The sequence below is a fragment of the Talpa europaea genome, assembly GCF_964194135.1.
Source record: "Talpa europaea genome assembly, chromosome: 5".
Classification (NCBI taxonomy): Eukaryota; Metazoa; Chordata; class Mammalia; order Eulipotyphla; family Talpidae; genus Talpa; species Talpa europaea.
The window spans coordinates 46,802,163-46,826,311 of record NC_140071.1 but is presented as its reverse complement, the minus strand read 5'-3'; the positions used below and the strand labels follow the sequence as shown (position 1 = coordinate 46,826,311).

The following is a 24,149-nucleotide window of genomic DNA, read 5'->3' as shown; positions in this document are numbered from 1 at the left end:
GGCAGCTTCGCAACCCAGCGCTCAACCGCTGCGCCACCGGGGAGGCCCCATTTTTTGAATCTTAATCATCTTTACTCTCAATTATTTAAAAACAAATTCCAGATATAATCTAATTTCATAGTTTGGTTTATATATCCAAAAGACACTTTTTTATTTTTATATTCCCCATATAATTGCAACCCCCTAATTTTGCCCCCTACTCCTCCTTTCCCCGCCCCTCCCCCCGTGTGTCTCTGGTTCATAGTTGTTTGTTGATTTTGATTTTTTCTTTCTTATGTTCTTCTAAAAGATACTTTTAAAGAAAACTTGTAATACTCTCATCACACCTAAGAGAAAAATAATTCCCTTAATTTCATGTAAGATACAGTCACTGTTCACATTTCCTTGACTATCACACATATTTTTTGGAGTTGGTTTGCTTGACCAAGATATATTACATTTATTGGAGTCTTTCTTAAATTATATTACACATTTTAAAGCAAAACTTCATGAAAATGAAATTTTGTGTCTTTCGGGGTTTTTTTTGAGAAGTATAAAGTAGATCTTCAGTATTAATTGAACATTGGGGGAGATATTAACATATTCAGTAATGTGGAACAGCTGCAAATTTAAAGAAATAACCCCTATTGATAGGTTTATACAAGCTGCTTATAATCACATTTGTGAATGATTTGAATAATAGTATACATGTGGTATATTTTAAGTGGCTTTTACTTTTCGATATAAGAGTCATATACTGTGTTTATATATTTTTTACTCTGCTCGCTTCTCTCTGGAAATAAATTAATTTCTTAGTACTGATTGGGCATGTACTCTGTAGTTAAATTCATTTTCTTTTGCTTTGAAGAGAAACAAATTTTTTTTAAGTACTAGTATTTTCCATAGTTGGGTTAGGTTACTCATGTTTAAAGATTGCAATACTATTAAAATAATACTTATCACTTTTCCATACCATGTACTGTCCTATGTTCAAAAAAATTTTGGCAAGCTTTTTAAAAAGGAACAAAGTAACAGAAATTAACTTGGTTTACAGATGATTAAATAAAATATTTGATTAGCCAATGCAAAATAATCCAAGATCTCACAAAGCTTTAAATGTGTATATTTTTCTGCAAATATAACTGAATATAAGGGACCAAATATGAAAGAAATGCATTGATAGTAATACAAAGAACAATCAACCTTGGATGTATAAAATTAAATTTTCAGAAAAGATGAAATCTTTTAAAAAGCCTTTTATTTCTTATTGTACTAAATTTAATTATGATAAAAGTTAAAAACCATAACCTTAGGAAAGAACTCAGTGTTCAATAAACTGTCTCAGCTCTTAAGAGTGGATTTACAGCAATCAAAACAAACAGAAAGAGGCCCAAGGCTTTCGTTACTATCACCTTTTTAATTCCTTAATATCCTGCAGATTTAGATACCTTTTTTTTGGAGAGTGATCTGTTTTTTCCATATAATATCTACTAGGCCATTAATAAATATAATTAGCATCTGAGTAGTCAATTTCTCACTGTTGAGAACTTTAACGTAATACTGAAAAAGCATTATGAGTACTACCTTCCAGCCAGATGTTAAAATGGTATATATTTATATTTGCTTAAGAAAAATAAAAGTATTTTCCAATAAAAACTGCAACTAAAAGTTACTAATTTCTTTTTGAAAAGTGGATCCTTTATTCTAGAAAAGGAAGAGATGACAATGGTCTATTATTAATTATGAGATCTCTGAGGTAGTAGAAAAATATAGAGATGAGGTGGTAGTATGACACACCTTAAAGTTTAATTAAAAAATTAAAGCAACTCATACCTAGAATTGAATATAAGAATAAGATGGGACATGGGTAGGCAATGGAAGCACAAAATACTGTCAAACTTTAATTAAAAAATGTTTTCAATTTAAGCAGACCCAGGTCAGTGATTTTTCATTATTTTTACCACAGTTCCATAACTACTGACATTTTCATCAGAACAAATAAAGGATTTTCCCCAAATTTAAAATGACAAAATTATTTTTAATTTTGACTTATAATTTCTTCTTCCTCTATCCTCAAAGGAATTTGATCTTGGCTGGATTTCTCTCTTAGCCTGGGGCTTGAATATATCTTAAGTTTTTAAAGTTAAAAAATTTTTTTAAAGATAGTACTTCTACCATATCAGAAAATAAATTTTATCATAGATATATTATCATTTTTATCATAGATATATTATCATTTGTTCTGGGAATGAAATCATATATACAGAAAAGATCTGGCACATAACTTAGTAAATACTTGTATTCAAAAAGACTCCCCCAGAGCAATTTGTCCTTGAAGACAAACATGAAGAAAGCTTGCACTATGGAAAATAAAAACAAAATGAGCTAGTCTAGTATCAGATTTTTAAATGAGAGTGAATACCTATCTAAGGCAAAAGTCCTCTTAAGAGAAACAGAAATCAACTTCAATTACAACCTAAATTATAACATGCAATTATCCTAATAATTCTACATACTTAGTGACTCAGTGAATCAGATTTTGCCTCATGAACTAAGGTTTGTTTTTTCTTCATATTGTTTTAAAGCCAATGGAGTAACCTCTACAGCAAAAGCAGGTCTGATAAACATGATTGTTTTTATTCCACAAACAAGATACGAACCTCATCCCTAATCAGGACTGTTGCAACCTCAATAGTTGCCAATCTTTCGCAATAGAAATATGCCTATTTGTTAGTCATTTTTCTATATTCCTTAGACAAAGAACTTGACTGAACTAATGATAAGTACTAACTTCAGATACTGAATTTGGTTTATGCATAAAAAAATGCATTTATTTGATGTTACTCCACCTGCCCAAATTCAAGTGCATTACATATGGGTTTCGTTCTTGCTATCCTTCAGCATGTAAATCCTTGAAGGGGTAAAGAACCTCAGTTACATGGCTTTTTGTAACATGACAAATTAAATACCATTCTTTCTGCTGGCCACAGGAAATTCCATGCTGGCGACCCATGACAACATTTACAGACTTTAGTTTATCAGTGCTGCTGCTACTGTCTTCACCCTGGCATCATGTGATACACCACAGCACTACTTCAAGGACAATAGAAGGTAAATAACATGGACTGTGAAAATTGTCCTACTTGTTAGAAGATAAGTAGCTCTAATATCTAAATTTTGAACCCAATTAATGTCAAAAGTAACTCTTGTTAGATTTCAAACTATAAAAGTATAGATGGAAACAGGTGAGACTGTGGAGCTTAGTTAATAACAGTATTTATATATATTATATACATAATATATATATGTAATCAGAGAAATGACAACTTGTAACTACAGAAATCCCTTAATGGTGAAAACTATGTCATAAAATGAGCACTTAGTACATTCCAATTACATACTTTTGAGGCAGTTTTTCTTCATGGTTCTACTCAACCATAAACTCTAAGGGGAGGAACTTAGCCCATCCTGTTCACCACTATTTCTTTGGCACCAGCCTTGTATTTTGGCCTAAATAAATATTTCCTAAGAAACATACTTAATTTAATTGACATATGTATAATAAGTAATTTAGAGAGATCTGAACATTGTCCTGGTTCTTGAGAGGCAACCTCTAAAGCCTTGGAATTGGGCCTCCCTTGGTGGCACAGCGGTTGAGCCCTGGGCTGTGAAGCTGCCCGCAGCCTCTGCAGCGCAGGTTCGATCCCCAGCCGCCAGTGAGGGTTCCACATGGTACGACAGATCTCTCCTGCAGCGCCCGCTGCTCCCCTCAGCAGTGTATTTCATCAGTCTGCCTGCTCTGTTCCCCACTCTGGCTCTGGTGAATTCTCTCACCCTCCGGCGCTTCTGACTGTACCCTGTGCTTGTATGAATAAATAAATCATTTAAAAAAAAATAAAGCCTTGGAATTTCTAAAGTGATAGGAATACCTCTATTATTCTATTATTATGCCAATTAGGTGACTCAAGATGGGTCCCTTGATAGCTTATACTAAACAGGTTAACTTAGGATGGCAATTGAAAACACCAGAAAGACAAATCATGTGATTATTAAGATTGGGTCAAGGATAACAGCCTGAAGTGGAGGGGAAGGCTGGAGATTTGAGTTCAATCATATTTATACAACAGAGTCTCAATAAAAACTCTGGACACCTAAGCTTAGTGGCTTCCGTGGCTGGTAGTGCCAGTGGGGTACCAGAGAAGCTTTGAATTTGAAAGCTACACGGAATGTCCTTTATAAATCTTTCTTTGGTTAAGTTCTAATTTGTATTCTAGTGCTATAAAAAAACTATAATCCTAACTATAGTGCTCTTCTGGGTTCTGTTGAGTTGTTCTAGCAAGTTATCTATCCTCAGGGTGGTTTTAGAAAATCTCTATACTTGCAGTTGGTTTGACAAGTCTTGGGTCAACGTAGCAGTCTAGAGGATGGTGTCCTTAATATCAAGTTTGGTTGACTATAAGTGGCATGCTGCATCTAACAGGGATTTACTTTTTGGAAGTCCAAGTCGACTTTTCTTTGATAAATTGTTCTTGGATTTATTACTATTCCTTAATATATTACTTTTATATTCTATAATCATCACTTTTGTTAATAAACTTTCCTGTGCACTCCTAAATTAAATTCCACTTAAGAATCCATGAGGATCAAGTCAGTTATAGAATGGTGTGTGCTTCCTCACTAAGCTGGGCCTGTGTCATTCTCTGTTTAGCCTACAACACGCTACAGATATCATTTCTTTTCTGTAGTTACCATTATATGAAAAGACTGGAAGGCAATGTAAAGAATTATTTTTACAATCTTCCCATGAGAGTATGTCACCAATATGTTTCTCCAGCATCAGACTTCATCATTCTAAGCTATTTTGGTTCTGCTTTAATCACAATGAACTACCATTTCTTTTACCCTCCAAGCCTGACCACACCTCAAGCTTTCACATACAGTATTTTCTATGCCAGGGATGTCATTATCTTTCTACCTCACTACCTAGACAAATTCTCACTACTCTTCAAGATTCAGTTCTAAGGCCACATATGTAAATTCTTTTTTTTTTTTTTTTTTTTTTTTTGGTGGGACCCTCACCGGTAGCCGGGGATCGAACTGGTACTGCAGAGGCTGCGGGCAGCCTCGCAACCCAGCACTCAACCGCTGCGCCACCAGGGGAGGCCCATGTAAATTATTTTCTAAGAGATCCTTGCTATCCAGTTTAGGACATAGCAGATTTTTACCTCCAGTATATAGCACTTACTACAATTTTACAATTTGTGTTTCCTCCCCTAAATTGTGAGTTTTCTGCTATAATGTTCTATGATTCATCTCCTTCGTTGATTCATTACTTGGCCATTTCCTTTGAGGTATCTAAAAGCACATTTTCTAGAATTCCATATTAGTCTCTTCTTATTGCATAGATATCCCTAAGTTGGCTATTATATTCCCCTGCTTTAAACCATTATCTATTGGGGGAGGGGGGACTGGCCTGCTCTTTTTCTAAAATCCAGAAAGGACTCCTACCTGCTTACTGAGAATCTCCAACTTGATATTTTACAAACACTGAGTCAACATATCATAAACTAACTTTGGCTGTCATTTATCTTCCTCTTATATTTTCTATCTTGGCTAACTGGGCACTACTACCCAGATGATCATTCAAATGGAAATCTCAGTTATCTATGTAGTCATTAAGTCCTTAGTTTGCTCTCTTCATGTTCAATTAGTGTTCTACACAACTTTATAAAAGGAAGCTCTGATCACTGTCAATGACCTGCTTAAAAATCTTCAAAATTATTTCCTTTGAAAGTCTTCCTACGGTATAACTTCCAATCATGTTACTAATTTCATCTGGAGCCACATCCAACTCAATACAAAATTTTGTTTATTAGCTATATGTAACTATGTAATTTCTCAAAAATGCAATAATTGTATCCTTCATTTCTGATCTGGTCATACCTTATATCTGAATATCTGTTCTCTGTTCTTCCTTACTGGTGAACTCAGCTATCCTCAATAAAGACCCAAAGAAATACACTGTTCATATCTTTATTAATAGTCCTGGTTTCAGATTTGCTTTACTTCTCTGCTCTTAAAATACTTGATTCAAGTTTTCTGGTCTGTTTCACTAAACTTGAGCTCCTTTATTCCAGAAGGGGAAGTCTATTAACCTGCTATCTATAATACTTAGTATAGTGACCTGGTCACCATTCTGTATTCAATAAGGAGGTATTTTAAGTGAATGAAATTAAATTATTTTAGATAATCCATGTTAATCTGTATGTGTCTCCGAATGCAAATATCTGGAGGATCTCATTGATGTCCAGAACAACATAAACATTAAAGGAACATTTTCCCTTACTTGTCTGATCAATTTTAGATATGAAAGCTATTTTTCAATGGAAGCTAATGTTGGTCAAAACCACACAAGCACTGCAAAAGGCACGGGCTAAGGAACCCAACCAGTATTCCACTATCTAAAAGTCAGTTTATCTTGCTTGTGTTTGTTAAAGGTAAATATTATTTTTCAACTCATTTCAGAATACTGCTGTTACTTCTTATTGAACTTTTTTGTGTTTTTTTTTTGTATAGAGGCATGTTTTATTTATTTATTTGTTTGTTTGTTTATACATGCACTGGGTACAGTCAGAAGCGCGGGAGGGTGACAGAATTCACCAGAGCCAGAGTGGGGAGCAGAGCAGGCAGAAGGACCGAAGTACACTGCTGAGGGGAGCAGCGGGCAGCAGGAGAAGACTGCGCGCCATGTGGGACCCTCCTCCGGTGGCCGGGGAGCAGCCGGGGATCGAACCGGCGCCGCGGAGGCTGCGGGCAGCTTCGCAACCCAGCGCTCAACTGCTGCGCCACCGGGGAGGCCCTTATTGAACTTTTATAAAAGTTACTATCACAATCAGTTAACAGAAGTAAAAAAAAAAATTTTACAATGAATTGTAAATCTAAATGAGTAACATTTTATTTACTATAATTTTCACGAATTGGGCCCTCTGGTGGCGCAAGGGGTTAAGACACAACCTATGAAGCTATCTGCAGCCACTGCATCACGAGTTCGATCCCCAGCCAGGAAGCAACCAACAGGGCACAGCAGACCTCTCCTGACTCGCCCACTGCTCCTCTCAGCAGTGTACTTGGTCAATCTGCCTGTTCTGTTCCCGCTCTGTCTCTGGTGAATCCTCTCACTCCGCACACCTCTGGCCTGTACCCCAGCTCTTGTATGCATAAATAAATAAATCTTAAAAAAAATTCACATATAGGGGGCCTCCCCGGTGGCGCAGCGGTTGAGCGCTGGGTTTGCGAAGCTGCCCGCGGCCTCTGCGGCGCCGGTTCGATCCCCAGCTGCTCCCCGGCCACCGGAGGAGGGTCCCACATGGCGCGCAGACCTCTCCTGCCGCCCGCTGCTCCCCTCAGCAGTGTACTTCGGTCCTTCTGCCTGCTCTGCTCCCCGCTCTGGCTCTGGTGAATTCTCTCACCCTCCCGCGCTTCTGACTGTACCCAGCGCATGTATAAACAAAACAAACAAACAAATAAATAAATAAAACATGCCTCTATTTAAAAAAAAAAAAAATTCACATATAATAGTTTGAAACAATTATCTGAATTGACTTTCAAGCAAAGAAAAAGAATAAGATTGTTGGGAACACAGAAATACAATTCAATAATTAAAGCAGTTTAAGGAGTTTACTAAATCATATACAGATTGAATTATATAAATTCAAAGGATTACTATTCAACTTCTATTCCTTCATCAGATGGGTGGTTTTGACAAATATAAAAATGTATTATATTCATTATTATAAAGTTCAAAACAAATTTATCAAAATTAAAAATTTAAAGTAAAGAATAACATCATTTTATGTTTAAATAAACCAAATGAGAGATTTGCAGGACAGGGCAGCACTTGATATAACTGATTATATGATTATATATATTAACTAAACATATATCATATATATTTATATATATTAACTAAATAATATTTAATGTATTAGTAAATAATATTATCACTTCAAATCATGAGAACCAACATAATATATTTTAGGCAAAGTGTAAAGAATAGCTAAAGAGAAGCCCAACAACAGTGCCTCCATCACCCAGTATCATGAATAAAATTTTACAAACACAAGTATAAAGGACACTCTCAAGTGTACCACTCCCAGATTTCATTGTTTTTCCTTTTGGCATAAGTAGTTACCACTATTTATATTTGATGACAACCAGCAGCCAAGGATGTTTCCTAGCATTTTCCTAATATGTACATAGCTTAATTGCATAGATCATTTTTCTAACAATTATTACTTTAAATTTTTACAGTTAAATTTGTTACAATTTTTAAAAAACTTTCCATGTGGGGCGAGCACTATGAACTGTGGCAGAAGGACAATGTGTGCTTCAGTGGAGGGAGAGCTACAATGACCACACCTAAGGGGAGAAATCCTATATTGTCCAAATATTAAGCAATGACACTTTGTTAATAAAAAAAATTTAAAAATAAGAAAAACCTTTCTACATACAGATGACATCAACTTTATATATCTTTCTATGATCAACCATCCAACTGTCCTTTCGTTCTAGTATAGTTTTTGAAATTTATCTATGCTGAACATATATATCTAGTTTACATATCTTCGTAATAGCATAATACTCCATTGCACATGTATGCCACAATCTATGTATCACATATTCTATTGATAAGATTCAATCCTAATTGTTTTGCTTTTACAATGTGCTAATGAAAATTCTTAGAATATTTTCATGTTTTTCCACAATAATTACTGATTATAGGGAATGTATATATACAACGTGACTAAATATTTCTAAATTACTCTGAAGTGTGATTTTAACAATATGCATTCCTATTATTAGCCATGCGTACATTTTTTTGCCAACACCTATATTGTTAAAGCTTTCCAATTTCTGGAGAAGTCCATACTTTTACAATCTTTTAAAATAAGCTTCTTATGGTAAATTAAAAAACAAAACACAATCCTCATACAGTCATCGAATAAAATGCAAACATTTTCAGGGACAACATTTCTCTTCATGAAAAAACAATTAGTGTATTTAGGAAAACTATCTCCATTTCATATTCAAAAATTAAGGTTTACACAAGTCAAATAATTTCCTATAGTCACAATGATAATAAGTAGTAACACACCCAAAGGTAGAAATTAGGTCTCTGGGCTCTAAAGTCAAGGCATTTCCCAAAAGTCTCTCTACCTTTCTAAATGAATTATTGGTATTTTAAGTTGGAACTCAGCTCAGTAGACTATGGTGGAAGATTATGGGTATTTTGGTGGTGGGAGTGATGTGGTAACACAATTTTGGAGAGGTATGAAACTGTAACTCTAAATCCTATATAGAGTGTTATAAACTGTTACCTCAACTAAAAAAAAAAAAAAAAAAAAAAAAAGTATATTCCCACAGATACCTTTTGATCTGTGGTTATATACTAAACAACCACAGGTATGATACTTTCATTATGGGTTTTATAGCATTTGGGGAATTGTCTGGGAAAGCTTATAATGCAGTAAGATAAGAACTAAAAAAAATAAGTGAACAAAATAACAAACTTTCTTATAGTTTGAGAAGAAACATACAAATACAAAGAATGAGGATAAGATTTCATGCTGATGTTTATCATAGAAAATATACTAAGATAACTTTTAGAAATAACTGCTGAATTTACTTCAATACTCTGTGCCCCAAAAGTACAAAAAAATCATCTGAAGTAGAAAAGAATGGTGTTTCACTCCAACATTTCTAATACCAGAGGAGAATGATTTATCCTTATATGCAAATTGTCTTTATCTTGCCTTTTCCCATGGCCTCCAGAAGCCTAACATTCTGATGATAGCTGTTTCTGAGTTCCCAGGGCTTGATATATAACTTTTGTAATTATTAGTGTAAGAATAATCTAGTTAAAAAAAGTCACTAATGAGTGACTGAAAAATTCAGTTTGTCCACTGAAATACTATAGCGGAAACTAAAATGTTCCCTCACTGTTAGCCATGTTTTTGGCCAAAAGCCAATTAGTCTCATATAAGATTGAAATGATGTGTTCATACATCATCTTTACCAAACAGTTTGAGAAATAAGGTCTTAACTCACAATGATAATATTTAGTAAGTAGTATGTCTAAAAGTCTGTGTTCTGAATACATAATTCAAAAAGGTTACACAGTGCAATTTTTCACTTGGAAACTACTTGGTGTGAAGAAGGAACTGTTCTTTGGATTTCATTGTAAATATTTCGGTACTTTCAAGGAATAAAATCTACCCATATTACATGAAATATACAAGGAAAACAAATAATTCACTGGAATTAATAAAAATCATCTAAGGACTATGGAATCATCATAGCTAAACAGTTACATCAATTTATTTTCACAAACTCATTCAATTAATCTCAGCATAACTGAGATGCTCTGAAACTTCATCTCAGTTTCACAGAATCTCAGAATATTAGTTAAAAGGAAACATGATATCTATACCTTGCTATCATTTAAAAGTGAGCAAACCAATGACTTGCTCAATCTCATCCAACAAATTAGCAGTAGTGATTCAGAAAAATAGATGTTAGACATATCAATAAAAAGGAAGCCAAGGCATTTATATACATTTCCCCCTTTCTACTGAAAAATATATATAATAATTTAATCATTCAGAAACCTTTGCCAACAATACAATGCATTTTCTTCTACTCTTTAATTTTTCCTACATTTAAAAACACAGTATGAACACACAAATTAACAAAATTGAGATAACATACCCAGTAATTTGATTCCATTTTCACTTCATATTAAAATTATTTTTATCTGATTAAAATATTTAATAAAAACATTAATAAAATATTTAATAAAAACACACAACATTCTTTGACTTTAATATACTTTATGTAACCATCATTCTCCTATCACAAGATATCTAGTTTGTTAACAACCATGCACATAAATCTTAGTAGTTTAAATTATTTTCTTAGAAGAAAAACCTAGACATGAGATTCCCAGGTCAAAGTATGTCTATTTTGACAACTCTTTATATTTCATCAGTGGAGCAGTGTATAATGCCTGTTTCATTGCATCTCTCACTGGCAAAGAACAATAGTCTTAGTAATTTTTGCCAAGTTCACAGGTAAAACGGTTGATTAAATTTGCATTTACTTATTACTAATACTGAGTATTTTTCATATATCTATTGTCACATGTATTTCTTCTTTTATAAACAAAATTTTTATCTTTTGAAATATAAAATATATACAGGAAAATAAATTTATCTTAAGTGCAAAGATCAATGATTTTTCTCATAAACTGAAACCCAAGTACTAGGAGCTAGATAATTAGAATATCATCAGCATCCCAGAAAGCAGCTCCTGTGTTCTACTTTTTTTTTTTTAAGATTTTTATTTATTTATTTATAGGAGAACCAGAGTACAGACCAGATGTGCGGGAGGGTGAGAGGATTCACCAGACAGAGCGCGGAACAGAACAGGCAGACAGACGAAATACACTGCTGAGAGGAGCAGTGGGCAAGACAAGAGAGGTCTGCTGACCTTATCTTTCAGACTGTTTGGTAAAGATGATGCACATGTGGGACCCTCGCCAGCCTGCCAGGATTGAAACCGCGTTGCAGAGGCTGCGGACTGCTTCACAGCGCAGCGCTCAACCGCCTGAGCCACCAGGGGAGGCCCACCTGTGTTCTATTTAAATCACTACTTCTCCTAAGGGTAATCATTATTCTGACATTTAATACCATAAATTAATTTTGCCACTTTTGTACTTTTGGTCAATTTTATGTTAATAGTTTTGTTTTAAAAAGTTAATTAGGGTCTCCCCGGTGGCGCAACAGTTGAGCGCTGGGTTGCGAAGCTGCCCACAGCCTCTGCAGCACCGGTTCGATCCCCGGCTGCTCCTGGGCCACCGGAGGAGGGTCCCACATGGCACGAAGACCTCTCCTGCTGCCCGCTGCTCCCCCCAGCAGTGTACTTCGGTCCTTCTGCCTGCTCTGCTCCCCGCTCTGGCTCTGGTGAATTCTCTCACCCTCCCGCACTTCTGACTATACCCAGTGCTTGTATGTATGTATGTATGCATAAATAAATAAAAATAAATCTTTAAAAAATGTTAATTAGTATTTATCATGAAACACTTATAGAGGAAAAAGCACAAAAAAAATCAGCTTTTGGTTTCACTAATCTTTTCAATTTTTTGTTTTCTATTTCTTTCCTAATTTTTATTAATTCCTTCCTTATATTGATCTTTGGTTTCTTTTGTTTTTCTTGTTCCTTCAGACAAAAATTTTGATTGCTTATTTTAGATTTTTCTTATTTTGTGTTATGGGCCTATACTGCTATGTACTTCCTTGTAATATTGCTTTCATAGCATCCTATAGGATGTGGTAGATTGTCTTGCCATTCTTGTTAGTCTCCAGATAAACCTCAATTTCTTGTTTGATTTTTTCATTGACACAGTAATTGTTCAAAAGCATCTATTTAGTCTCCAAATACTTTTTATTTATTCCAGCATTCTTTCTGTGGTTAATTTTCTAGCTTTATTTCATTATGATTAGAGAAGATGGTTGATGTAATTTCTATTTTCATAAAATACTGGAGATATGTTTTGTGTCTCAGCATATGTTCTATCACTTGAGAAGAATGTACATCAGTTCTTTCGGAATAGAAGACTCTGTAATGTCTGTGAAGTTCACCTGATCAAATATTTAATTTAATGCCTTTATTTCCTTGTCAACTTTCTACTGGATGATCTATCCCTTAGTGGAAGTAGGGTGTTGAGCTCCCCTAATACTAATGTGTTATTGCCCTAAATACTGCTCTCACTCCTTTCTGAGTGTTTAAGATAACCACACCCTGCAACTTAAAAACAGCACTATAATTTTAATAGTTTTCACTTAACACTTCTTAAAGGAGCTGAACAAAGTGGACAAAAATGCATTTTGCTCTGTTGAGTATTTCACTGGATGGTCCTGATATCATTTGTTTTGAAGAGGGAAAGTTTTATAATAATCTGTAAGAATTAGGTACTCCTCTTTCCTACTTCTAACAGAGACCACTCTACATTTTCCAGCATCTCAGATTACCAACTGTGTACACTTGCCTGACCTGGGATCCACTGATAAACTAGGTCTATCAAGCTACCTGTGCTCCTATTAAAATTTTGTTTTATTTCTTAGTTTATCAGATTTCTGACAAATTAATAGATCAGGCATATCAACAGATTATACATCCTAGGCAGGTGATTCAGTGTGGAAGCTTAGGGTATATAATGAGATAATATAGAAAAAGTTATTATAGTTACAGATACTATGATAGCTTAATGATTTTGGCATTTTATTGAGATAGGCAATCCTCTTGCCTCACTTCAAGTCATCACTCATAAATAACATCAAAGAGTTTTTCTAAAGACACCAAGGCATGTCCAGAAATGTATGACAATACACGAAGAGAAATAAAATCTTGGATTTTTAAAACGAGAACAGCCAGTATGGTTACTTACTATGGTAAAAGAATAGGGGTAGGAATAGCATGATTATGAGAATGAAAATCTGTGAGTACAGACAAAAATTATTTTTTTTCTTTTTCCTATATTATTAGGTTTTTTTCTGGCTTTTTTTTTTTAATTAACTTCTTGGCCTTCTTATATTGTTGTTAATTTTGGGACAGCATTTGATTTCTCCCCATAGGTATAGTCCCCAAAGTTCTCCCACCAACACAGCACTTGTGATCCATCTCCCACATCCCTTACGCTCTTCCCTCTCCTGTTTTGACCCCACTCCTTCACCCTCCCCTGCTGCATGTCTCAGATCTATGGTCAGCTTGCAAGCTTTTGTCTTTTTCCTAACCCTTTGTTTAGTTTCTTTATATTCCACATATAAGAGAAACCATCAGATATTTATCTTTTTCCTTCTGAGTTATTTTGCCTAGCATAATCCCTTTCCGCTCCACCCATGTTGCTGCAATGGCTTGAGTTTATCTTTGTTGATTGTTGAATAGTATTCCACTATGAATATATACCACTGCTTTTTGATCCATTCATCTTTTTTGTAGCAGTTAGGTTGTTTCCATATCTTGGCTATTGTAAATAGTGCTGCAATAAACATAGTATATAATGAGCACTAAGACAATGAAGATTTACTGCATGCTGGACATGACAGTCCCCCATGTCTGATTTCCCTCACCATAGCGTCCCAGGTCCAGGACTCACTAGAAGTCCACAGTCTTACATCTTCTTTTCCAATTTGGACTTTTATATCTTTCTCTTGTCTAATTACTCTACCTAGGACTTCCAGTATTATATTAAAAATCATTGGTGTAGACAATAATTCTTTATGGCAGAATTTATATATATATATATATATATATAAATGAACTCAATATGACAAAGAATCTTTTATGTAATCTTTTATAAAACTGTACCACAAAAATGTATAACTAATAATTAAATGAGGATAGGCAATAAACAGAAGTAAATTGAAATAGTGGTATGAGTAGAGCATATTAAAAAATCTGCAAAATCAGAAGGCTGAATCTGAACTGGATTTGTTAGAATTGTTCAAGACCAAGTATTGACATCAATTATTTGTATTTCAGTAAGAAAGATCATAGCATCATTTAAAAACTGATATAGTAATTTTGGAAAATTACTTACACTAACAACTGATGAAGAAGTTGACAAGTTTAAACCTTCAAGATCAGCTATCAAACTTGGAGAAAGAGCTGGTGTTGGAAGTACAAATGGAGTGGATAGTTGGTTAACTGTAACAAAAGGCTCAGTTTAGCAAATGTTTATGAAAATTTAATTCATATTATTAAAGGCAGCATTATTATTTTATTTTTAATTTTAATTACATCACTTTAATATATCTATAACAATTCTATTAATAAATCTATAACAGTTTGATTTAGTTAATTATCAAGTCATGGCAGTTATTAATTTTAACTTCCAAAACATAATGGCAAGGTGGTCCAATAGTCTACAAAGGCCGATGGGTACACTGTGGCAACATGCACCTGAGAGGTTTAAACCTATTTTCCTAAATCATATAGCAATATAAACCAATGTTACCACACACAAAAAGAGATGGCAAATCCTATAAGAAGGATATAATTAAAATGAGTAATAGTTTCTGAAAAATTTTATCATATAACATTATTCCCAACATTTATCACCAGTAACTTCACTAAAGGAAAAAAACAGATTTTCTTTTTCAGATTAATATAAAGAATAAAAAGAACTTTCAAGAAAGTCTCTTGTTGATTCAGAAAAGTTAAAAATGGGTACTGAACTCCTTTATCATGTTATTCTCTATTCTAATAAATAGAGAGGCACAGGCTATATATTTCCCTTCTAATTACACTTTGTAAGCAAAAGCTATGTTTTAGAGAGAAATATCTGACTGACTTTAAAATTCCTTTCTATTTGAGATCAGATACCTGAAAATTTGAAAATCTAAAATGTGAAATGACCATGTTACTTCTGTTTAAGAATTTTCAAAGGCTTACAAATGACTATGAGATTAAAGTCCAACTCCTTGGCCTCCCTGGTGGTCCAAGGTATCGCCAGCCACTGAGGCAAGAGCTTGATTTCTGGCCAAGGAGCTAACTCACATGGTGTAACAGACCTCTCCTGTCTCTCCCACTGCTCTCCTCTCCTCAGCAGTGTATTTCAATAGATCTGCCTTTTCTGCTCCCCACTCTGTCTCTGATGAACGTTCTGATCCCCTGCACCATTGGGCGACACCCCAATTCTTAAATACATCAACAAAAAATAAATCTTTTTTTTTATATGTTTTTTTTTAAGAGGCATGTATTTTTATTTATTTATGATTTATTTATTTGTTTGTTTGTTTTGTTTATACATGCACTGGGTACAGTCAGAAGCGCGGGAGGGTGAGAGAATTCACCAGAGCCAGAGCAGGGAGCAGAGCAGGCAGAAGGAGCGAAGCACACTGCTGAGGGGAACAGCGGGCGGCAGGAGAGGTCTGCATGCCATGTAGGACCCTCCTCCGGTGGCCGGGGAGCAGCTGGGGATCGAACCAGCGCCGCAGAGGCCGCGGGCAGCTTCGCAACCCAGCGCTCAACCACTGCGCCACCGGGGAGGCCCAACAAAAAATAAATCTTTATTAAAAAAATAAAGTCCAACTCCTTAATTAAAGGCACAAGGTCCTTTAAAGCTAGTTCAGCATAGTCCAAAAGAATTCTGTAATGATGAAATGTTTTATAGCTGTGCTAACAAACATGGTGACCATTAGTCACATATGCCAAATGTGCTCTTGAAAAGTTCTAATATGACTAAAGAACTCCATTTTAAATTTTAATTTAAAATCAAATAGTGACCACAGGTGAAATCGCATAAAAATAGCTTATCTCCAATACATTAACTACCATTATGTTCTAGCTCTACCAAATAAGGTTTCAAAATTGTTTCATGTTTTGAGCCTATATTCTATTCTGTACCTAAAAAGTATTTACTGCCTTGCTCATGTTGCAACTTTTACCAATTAAGACACCATTTGATAGGAAAGCACAACCTGACTCAACTAAACACAGCTTCTATGTACTTCTTTTGTTTTACAGATATACGTGGACACACTTTTATAATTACTTTTCATCAATACAAATTTACATGCTCTACTAGTCTGTGTGAGCAGACTTTAATTTTTAATTTTTAATGATTAATAATTGCTCAACTGTTTGTTGAAAGAAAAAAACAAAACATAGGAAAAGTTTTACCTTTCAACAAACTATCACACCAAACAACACTATCAAGGAAGTAACACTGATTCAATTTGACATCACTTTCCAAAGTATCTTTTTCTTATTTTAATCTGACAATATCCTATAAATTAGGCAAAACAAATATTAATTCATAAAGTTAACAATTAAATATTTCATGAACATAGAAGTTCAAGACATGGTCCTTGTCTTAATTAACTTAAAGCACAGATGAGAAAAAAGAGGACATGTACATGAAGATTAAAAAGCTCAACATATGCAATAAAAAGAGCAGAGCAGAGACTAGGTGGAAAAGAGAATAGAACCTGTGGTTTCTTCCTTGTACTTCTTTAAGGGGTCCGAAGCACTACTACAATCTCTAGGCTTCCTCAGACCTACCATGGAAAAACCATTACACAGTTAGAAAGTGTCACAGGGAGCTGGGAAACAAAAGAATCACTGGAGACAGGTGGTAAGAAGGTTTCATGAAAAGGAGGGAACAAAGCCCAGTTTTTAATTAAGAGTAGGGATTTAATAAGAAGATATAAAGAAGCTGGTTAATTTCTGGAAGAAAAAATATTGTAAAACAAAAGGTGAGAGATGGAAAACTGGGAAAGCAAAGAGAGTTGGAATTATCCCAATGACCAAAGAGAATTATCCCATAGACCAAATCTAAAAAAAACAGTAATGAAATGACAAATTTGGGACTGGAGGATGATTAATCAGATGGTAGCATAAGAGAACTGATGGAAGGAAAGAATATTGTATTTGCAATAAGGAAGAATTTGTAATTGTTCAGGAATGAGGTGCAAAGGACTGAAGTAGACAATGGCGGTGGGAAGGCATAGGAGGGGCATTTATATTAAAGACATTGTGAACTATGGCACAGGGGGATTAAAACCTGCCAATGTCATAAAAGAAGTGAATAGAACCACTGTAGGACTAGAAACTGGCTCTTCTAACTTTGGTCAAAATGCACTGATTTTCCATGCAACAGGTCATTTGTTTGTCCATTCAAAATATTAGATGTTCATATAAGGAATAAAAGTTGAATAGGAAATAGTCTCTGATTTCAATTTTAAGTTGGCTAAAGACAGAGAGAGGAAAAAGACATCAAAACAGGAGATGAAAATTCATTCTATAGGCAATTTTGCTCTTAAAAAAAGATTAAATAGGCTTTTAATATTTCAGAAGACAGAATCTCTGGTATTAAAGAAATGATTACACATCTATTTCCAAGTCTGGCAAGATAAAAGCTGGCACAGAAAGTTAAATCCTTACTTAAATTCTGAGGCCAAATGATTATGCCAAAGTATTTAATGAATGTACTTTAAAATTCTAGTTTTTAAATAAAACAAGGCATACAAATGAAAATGAGAGAGCAATTTCATCTATCCAGTTGACAAGAAAAAAATTTAAATATAAAATCCAGCATTGGTAAGGGCATAAGGAATATGGCACTCTCATGCTAATACTGTGTAAGTTGGTATACGCTTTGTAGTAGGCAACTTCACAAAACAGAATTCTTCAAAGCCTTGGTCCTGGCAATTCTATTCTTGGAAATTTACCCTAAGGAAACACTCGTGGTGAAAATGCAATAATAGACTTAGAACAATGGGTATTACTTTATGATGATTGCAAAACAATGAAATGGCAATATTACAAAATTATAAAGAAAAAAACATGTAGACATTAAAAATGAAATTGTTGAAGATTATGATATGGAAAGGAATAGGTATGATAAACAGAGAAAAAGAGAAGATTTGCATATGAAAAGAATCTGAACTGATATGTCAGAAAATTAAAACATGGTGTCTGGATCACAAATCTGTTTTATTTTCATCTTCTTTTTTATTTTATACAAAACACTTTTCTTTTTTAAAACTAGAGTATCAATGACCCTTTTGATCAGCGTTTTGCTTTAAAGTTTAAGCATATGGGCCTCCCTGGTGGCACAGGCAGTTGAGCGCAGTGCTGTGAAGCTGTCCGCAGCCTCTGCAGTGTGGGTTCGATCCCAGCCAGCCGCGGAGATACCCACATGGCGCGGCAGACCTCTCCTGTCTCGCCTGCTGCTCCCCCCAGCAGTGTATTTCAGTCAGTCTGGCTGTTTTGTTCCCTGCTCTGTCTCTGGTGAATCCTCTCACCCTCCCCTACATCTAGCCTGTACCCCAGTTCTTGTATAAAAATAAATCTTTAAAACAAAAGTAAACTTTAAGCATAACACTTAAAATACAAACGTTTAACCTGAAATGATTTAACTTATTAAATGCAATATTCGGTTACTGTTTCTTGTTTACCATCTCCATCAAGGCTAATCCTTATGTAATGCTTATATGCAGGCACAGTTTTACCTGCTTTTACACCTGTTAACACATTTGATCCTCTTTAATAATTCTAAAAGTATGACTATTATCCTAATTTATAAAGCAATTAAAGCACAGAGGGATTAAATAACTTGCCTAAGTTACACAGGTAGTAAGTAATAAAACTAGAACTCAACTCAGTCTCATTGTCCAGCTCCTTTAGTCCAATGGTTCTACTAAAATTTACTCAGTAATATATTATAAATTATAAGGCTTATCTGAAGCATGCTTATTATTAGCTAAAGAAAAATTTTAAAAGACTTCACACTTATTTGAACTAATACTGTAATCACAGAGGTTTACATTACTATAAAACAACATCAGAACATCAGAATAGGATTACTGCTTTATGATCATGCTACTGAGATCACATGGTATGGGGTACTTAATTTCCAGAAGTATAAAACATGCCTCAAAAAAAGAGAGCGTAATCAAAGCCTACCAAAGTTAGGCCATGTCGTCTTCCAGCATAAATGAGCTTTAATGTATCATCAACTGACTCCATGAAACAGTCATATACTTTTGTATCTAACGTGACTCAGAAACTTTTCAGCCATTCTTTTTTAATTTTATAATGAACAAAATGAGACTCTAAGAAACTAAGTCACCTAACTGATTAAAGGCCATACCAGGTGTATGACCTGTGCTTCTGATAACATTCTCTCAATATATGCAATAAGGAAATACCAAGTTACTTATCCAAAATCACAGAACTATTTTGTAGTAGAGCCAGTGGATTGCCAGAGTTGCTATACTGCTTCCCTATAGAGAAAAAGATATTAGGCGGTGAGAAGCCTTTTCTCATCCATGACTTTACTTCTCTCACTCCTTTGCCTCCAACTGCTTGACTTATTCTTATTTTCTTTTTTTGGTAAGAATTTTTTTTGTTTTTTTATATTAATTTTATTTTTTACATCATTGTTTATTTTTAAAAAATATTTGCTTCCCTCCACCCCCTCAGGTGTAGTCCCCATATTTCCTTCACCAATGCACCCATGCACCATCACCTCAGTCCCCTGTGCTCCTTCCTTCCCTCCCTCCCTCTGATTTCTCTCCCTCCTCCTCCCCTGCAGGATGTCTCTGATTTATAACTGTCTGTTTTTGCTTTGTTGTGTTTTGTACTGTTACTATTTTTTTACACTGATGTCTTATTTGGTTCCCCTATATTCCTACTATAAGTGAAAACATCCGATATTTTTCTTTTTCCTTCTGGCTTATTTCACTGAGCATAATTCAACTTCTAGTTCCACCCACATTGCTGTGAATGACATGAGTTTATCTTTTCTGATTAGTGAATAAGATTCCACTGTGTATTATATGCCACATCTTCTTGATCCGGTCATCTATTTTTGGGCATTTGGGTTGTTTCCAGGTTTTACCAATTGTAAATAGTGCTGCAATAAACATAGGTATACAGGTGAGCCCAGAAATAAAACCATACTTATATGGGCAACTGATCTTTGACAAAGGAGCAAAGAATATGCAATGGAACACAGACAGTTTGTTCAATAATTGGTGCTGGGAAAACTGGAACACCACATGCAAAAAAAAAAAAAAAAGAAACTAGATCACTACCTTTCACTGTGCACAAAAATCAACTCAAAATGGATAAAAGAACTGGACATAAGACCTGAAACCATAAAATATATAGAAGAAAATATAGATAAAACACTACAAGACATACATCGCAAAAACATCTTTAAAGACTCATCAACCAAAGCAAAGAAAATCAAGGAAAAGATAAACTCCTGGGATTACATCAAACTGAAAAGCTTCTACACAGCAAAAGACGTTAACCAAAACAGAGACACCCCACTGATTGAGAAAAAATCTTTGCACTCCAGTCAACTGATAAGAGACTGATCACAAAGATATACAAAGAACTCACAGAACTCAACAAAAACAAAATAAACAGGGCCTCCCCAGTGGCGCAGCGGTTGAGCGCTGCGTTGCGAAGCTGCCCGCGGCCTCTGTGGCGCCGGTTCGATCCCCGGCTGTTCCCCGGCCACCGGAGGAGGGTCCCACATGGCGCGCAGACCTCTCCTGCCGCCCGCTGCTCCCCTCAGCAGTGTACTTCGGTCCTTCTGCCAGCTCTGCTCCCCGCTCTGGCTCTGGTGAATTCTCTCACCCTCCCGCGCTTCTGACTGTACCCAGTGCATGTATAAACGAAACAAACAAACAAACAAAACAAAAATAAATAAATAAAAAGCATGCCTCTAAAAAAAAAAAAAAAAAAATAAACAAAATAAACAATCCAGTCAAGAAATGGGCAGAAGAAATTAAAAGACATTTCTCCAAAGAGGAAATGCAAATGGCCCAACAGGCAAATGAAAAAATGTTCAACATACCTTATAATCAGGGAAATGTAAATTAAAACCATACTGAGATACCACCTCATACCAATAAGAATGGCACATATCAAAAAAACAAGCAACAAAAAATGAGGATGTGGTGAAAAAGGAACTGTCCTGCTGGTGGGAGTGCAAACTGGTCCAAAAACTATGGAAAACTGTCTGGAGGTTTCTCAGTCTACTAAAAATGGAGCTACCATAAGACCCAGCAATTCCACTACTAGGCATCTACCCAAAGGACACAAAAACATTGAGTCAAAAGAACACCTGTACACCTATGTTAAATTCTTATTTTCACTGAGCTTGAGTGTTCATCTTGGTACAGCTAGGTGGTTTAGGTATCCCAATACCTAACAGATTCCGTGCACATCTCTTTTCTCCTTTCATTTACAATGCAGCAATCTAATTGCCAACGTATCCATTTTTCCCATAACACTTTGAGTTTCTTGGGTAGGGACAATGTTGTATTCATTTAGAATCTCCAACATGTAGTCAACTACATAGATCATAGCAAGTGCTTTCTGAATGAAGACATAAATTCAGTACTTTCAGTTTTCCTGGTATACAATGTGTACTGAACAAATAACCTCTGTGGATTATGATGTGTCTCTTAGATAAAACTCAGAAATGTGTCTGCCTTTCCTTCAAAATCCTTCAAAATGAATCTGATTCTCACAACTGAGAACCCAAGCTGCTAGAGGGACATTTTAATTTTTTTTAAAGATTAATTTATTTATTTATACAAGCACTGGGTACAGTCAGAAGCATGGGAAGGTGAGAGAACTCACCAGAGCCAGAGCAGAGAACAGAACAGGCAGACCGACGAAATACACTGCTGAGGGGAGCAGTGGGTGGCAGGAGAGGTCTGCATGCCATGTGGGACCCTCACCTGGTGGCCGGGGATCGAACCAGCACTGCAGAGGCTGCGGGCAACCTCGCAACCCAGCGCTCAACTGCTGCGCCACCGGGGAGGCCCAGACTTTTTAATTTTTGATCACCAAACTGCTTATCATATAGACAACAGAGAACCATTAGAGGTTAATAAGGAGCATATAATGAAGTTAATGTTTTAAGAACCTTTCTCAACGGTGCTTTTCTCTCATAATACTCCATATGTCATTATCTCTAAGCACAGATCATATGTCTTCTTCCACAAGGCCTTTGTGGCTCTTTAGTTGTTTTTTGTCTTCTCCCTCATTTTTGCTTTACTGTATTTTATACCTCCACACCTCTCTCTCATATAACAAGTTACTTGTTCAGATATCTGTGTCCCTGACTAGGTTTTAGTCTCTTGAAAAGAATAACTAAATTCTATTTATCTGTTCTAGAAGCTAGCAGAGTACCTTGCACTTAGCAGAAAGACAAAAAAATTAATTTGTTAACAAGAGAGTTTTCAAAAACGCTGGGTATGAATAAGCCTAGTATATTTCAGAAATGCAAAGGAGTAGAGCAGATAGTAGGTAGGCAATAATCAGGTAATCTAAGGTCTTAGAAACAGAAAGAGATGTACGTAGGTATAAAATTAAGCCATTAAGCATTTCTGACAAATGCAGGACTACAAAAGATTTTTTTTTTTTAATTTATGATTTATTTGTTTGTTTGTTTATACATGCACTGGGTACAGTCAGAAGCGCGGGAGGGTGAGAGAATTCACCAGACCCAGAGTGGGGAGCAGAACAGGCAGAAGGACCGAAGTACACTGCTGAGGGGAGCAGCGGGCGGCAGGAGAGATCTGCGCGCCATGTGGGACCCTCCTCTAGTGGCCGGGGAGCAGCCGGGGATCGAACCGGCGCCGCAGAGGCCGTGGGCAGCTTCGCAACCCAGCGCTCAACCGATGCGCCACCGGGGAGGCCCAACAAAAGATTTTTTAAAGAAATAGTTTTTGGACTAAATGTAAGACCTGAAACCATAAAATATATAGAAGGAAATAGAGGCAAAACACTTTATGACATGCACCTCAAAAACATCTTTACAGACACATCACCCAAAGTAGCGATAGTGAAGGCAAAGATAAACAGCTGGGACTACATCAAATTAAAGAGCTTCTGCACAGCAAAAGAGACAATAACAAAAACAAAGAGAAACCCCACCAACTGAGAGAACATTTTTGCACACAACACTAATGATAAAGAACTGATCACAAAAATCCACAAAGAGCTGATGAGGCTCAACAAAAACAAAGTAAATAATCCAGTCAAAAAATGGACAGAAGAGCTAAAAAAAAAAAAAAAAAAAAAAAATCTCCAAAGAGGAAATGCAAATGGCCAGCAGGCATATGAAAAAATGTTCAACATCACTTGTAATCAGGGAAATGCAAATCAAAACTACAATGAGATACCATCTTACACCAGTGAGAATGGCACATATTAAAAAAAACTAGCAACAAATGTTGGCGAGGATGTGAAGAAATGGGAACTCTCCTGCACTGCTGATGGAGTGCAAAATGGTCCAACCACTATGGAAAGCTGTGTGGAGATTCTGCAACCTACTAAATATAGAGCTTCCATATGATCCAGCAATTCTACTCCTAGGTATTTACCCAAAGGAAACAGAAACATTAATTCAAAAGGGCACCTGCACCCCTATATTTATAGCAGCACTATTTGCAATAGCTAAGCTATGGAAACAACCCAAATGCCCAAAAATAGATGACTGGATCAAGAAGATATGGTACATATACACAAAGGAATATTATCAGCAATCAAAAAACATAAACTCATGCAATTTGCAGCAA

At 35.6% G+C, this 24,149-nt stretch overlaps 1 protein-coding gene across 1 annotated transcript in view; it reads right to left on the bottom strand.

Annotated features, from left to right (window-relative positions):
- The window catches only part of AP3B1 (adaptor related protein complex 3 subunit beta 1), a gene marked incomplete at its 5' end in the record, with an annotated part of 182,438 nt that overhangs the window by 51,954 nt on the left and 106,335 nt on the right, over window positions 1-24,149 (bottom strand). The window contains one exon of the mRNA XM_084232934.1: window positions 14,636-14,742. Within this exon, the coding sequence (XP_084089060.1) occupies window positions 14,636-14,742 (107 nt within the window). The remainder of the gene's footprint in view (window positions 1-14,635; window positions 14,743-24,149) is intronic.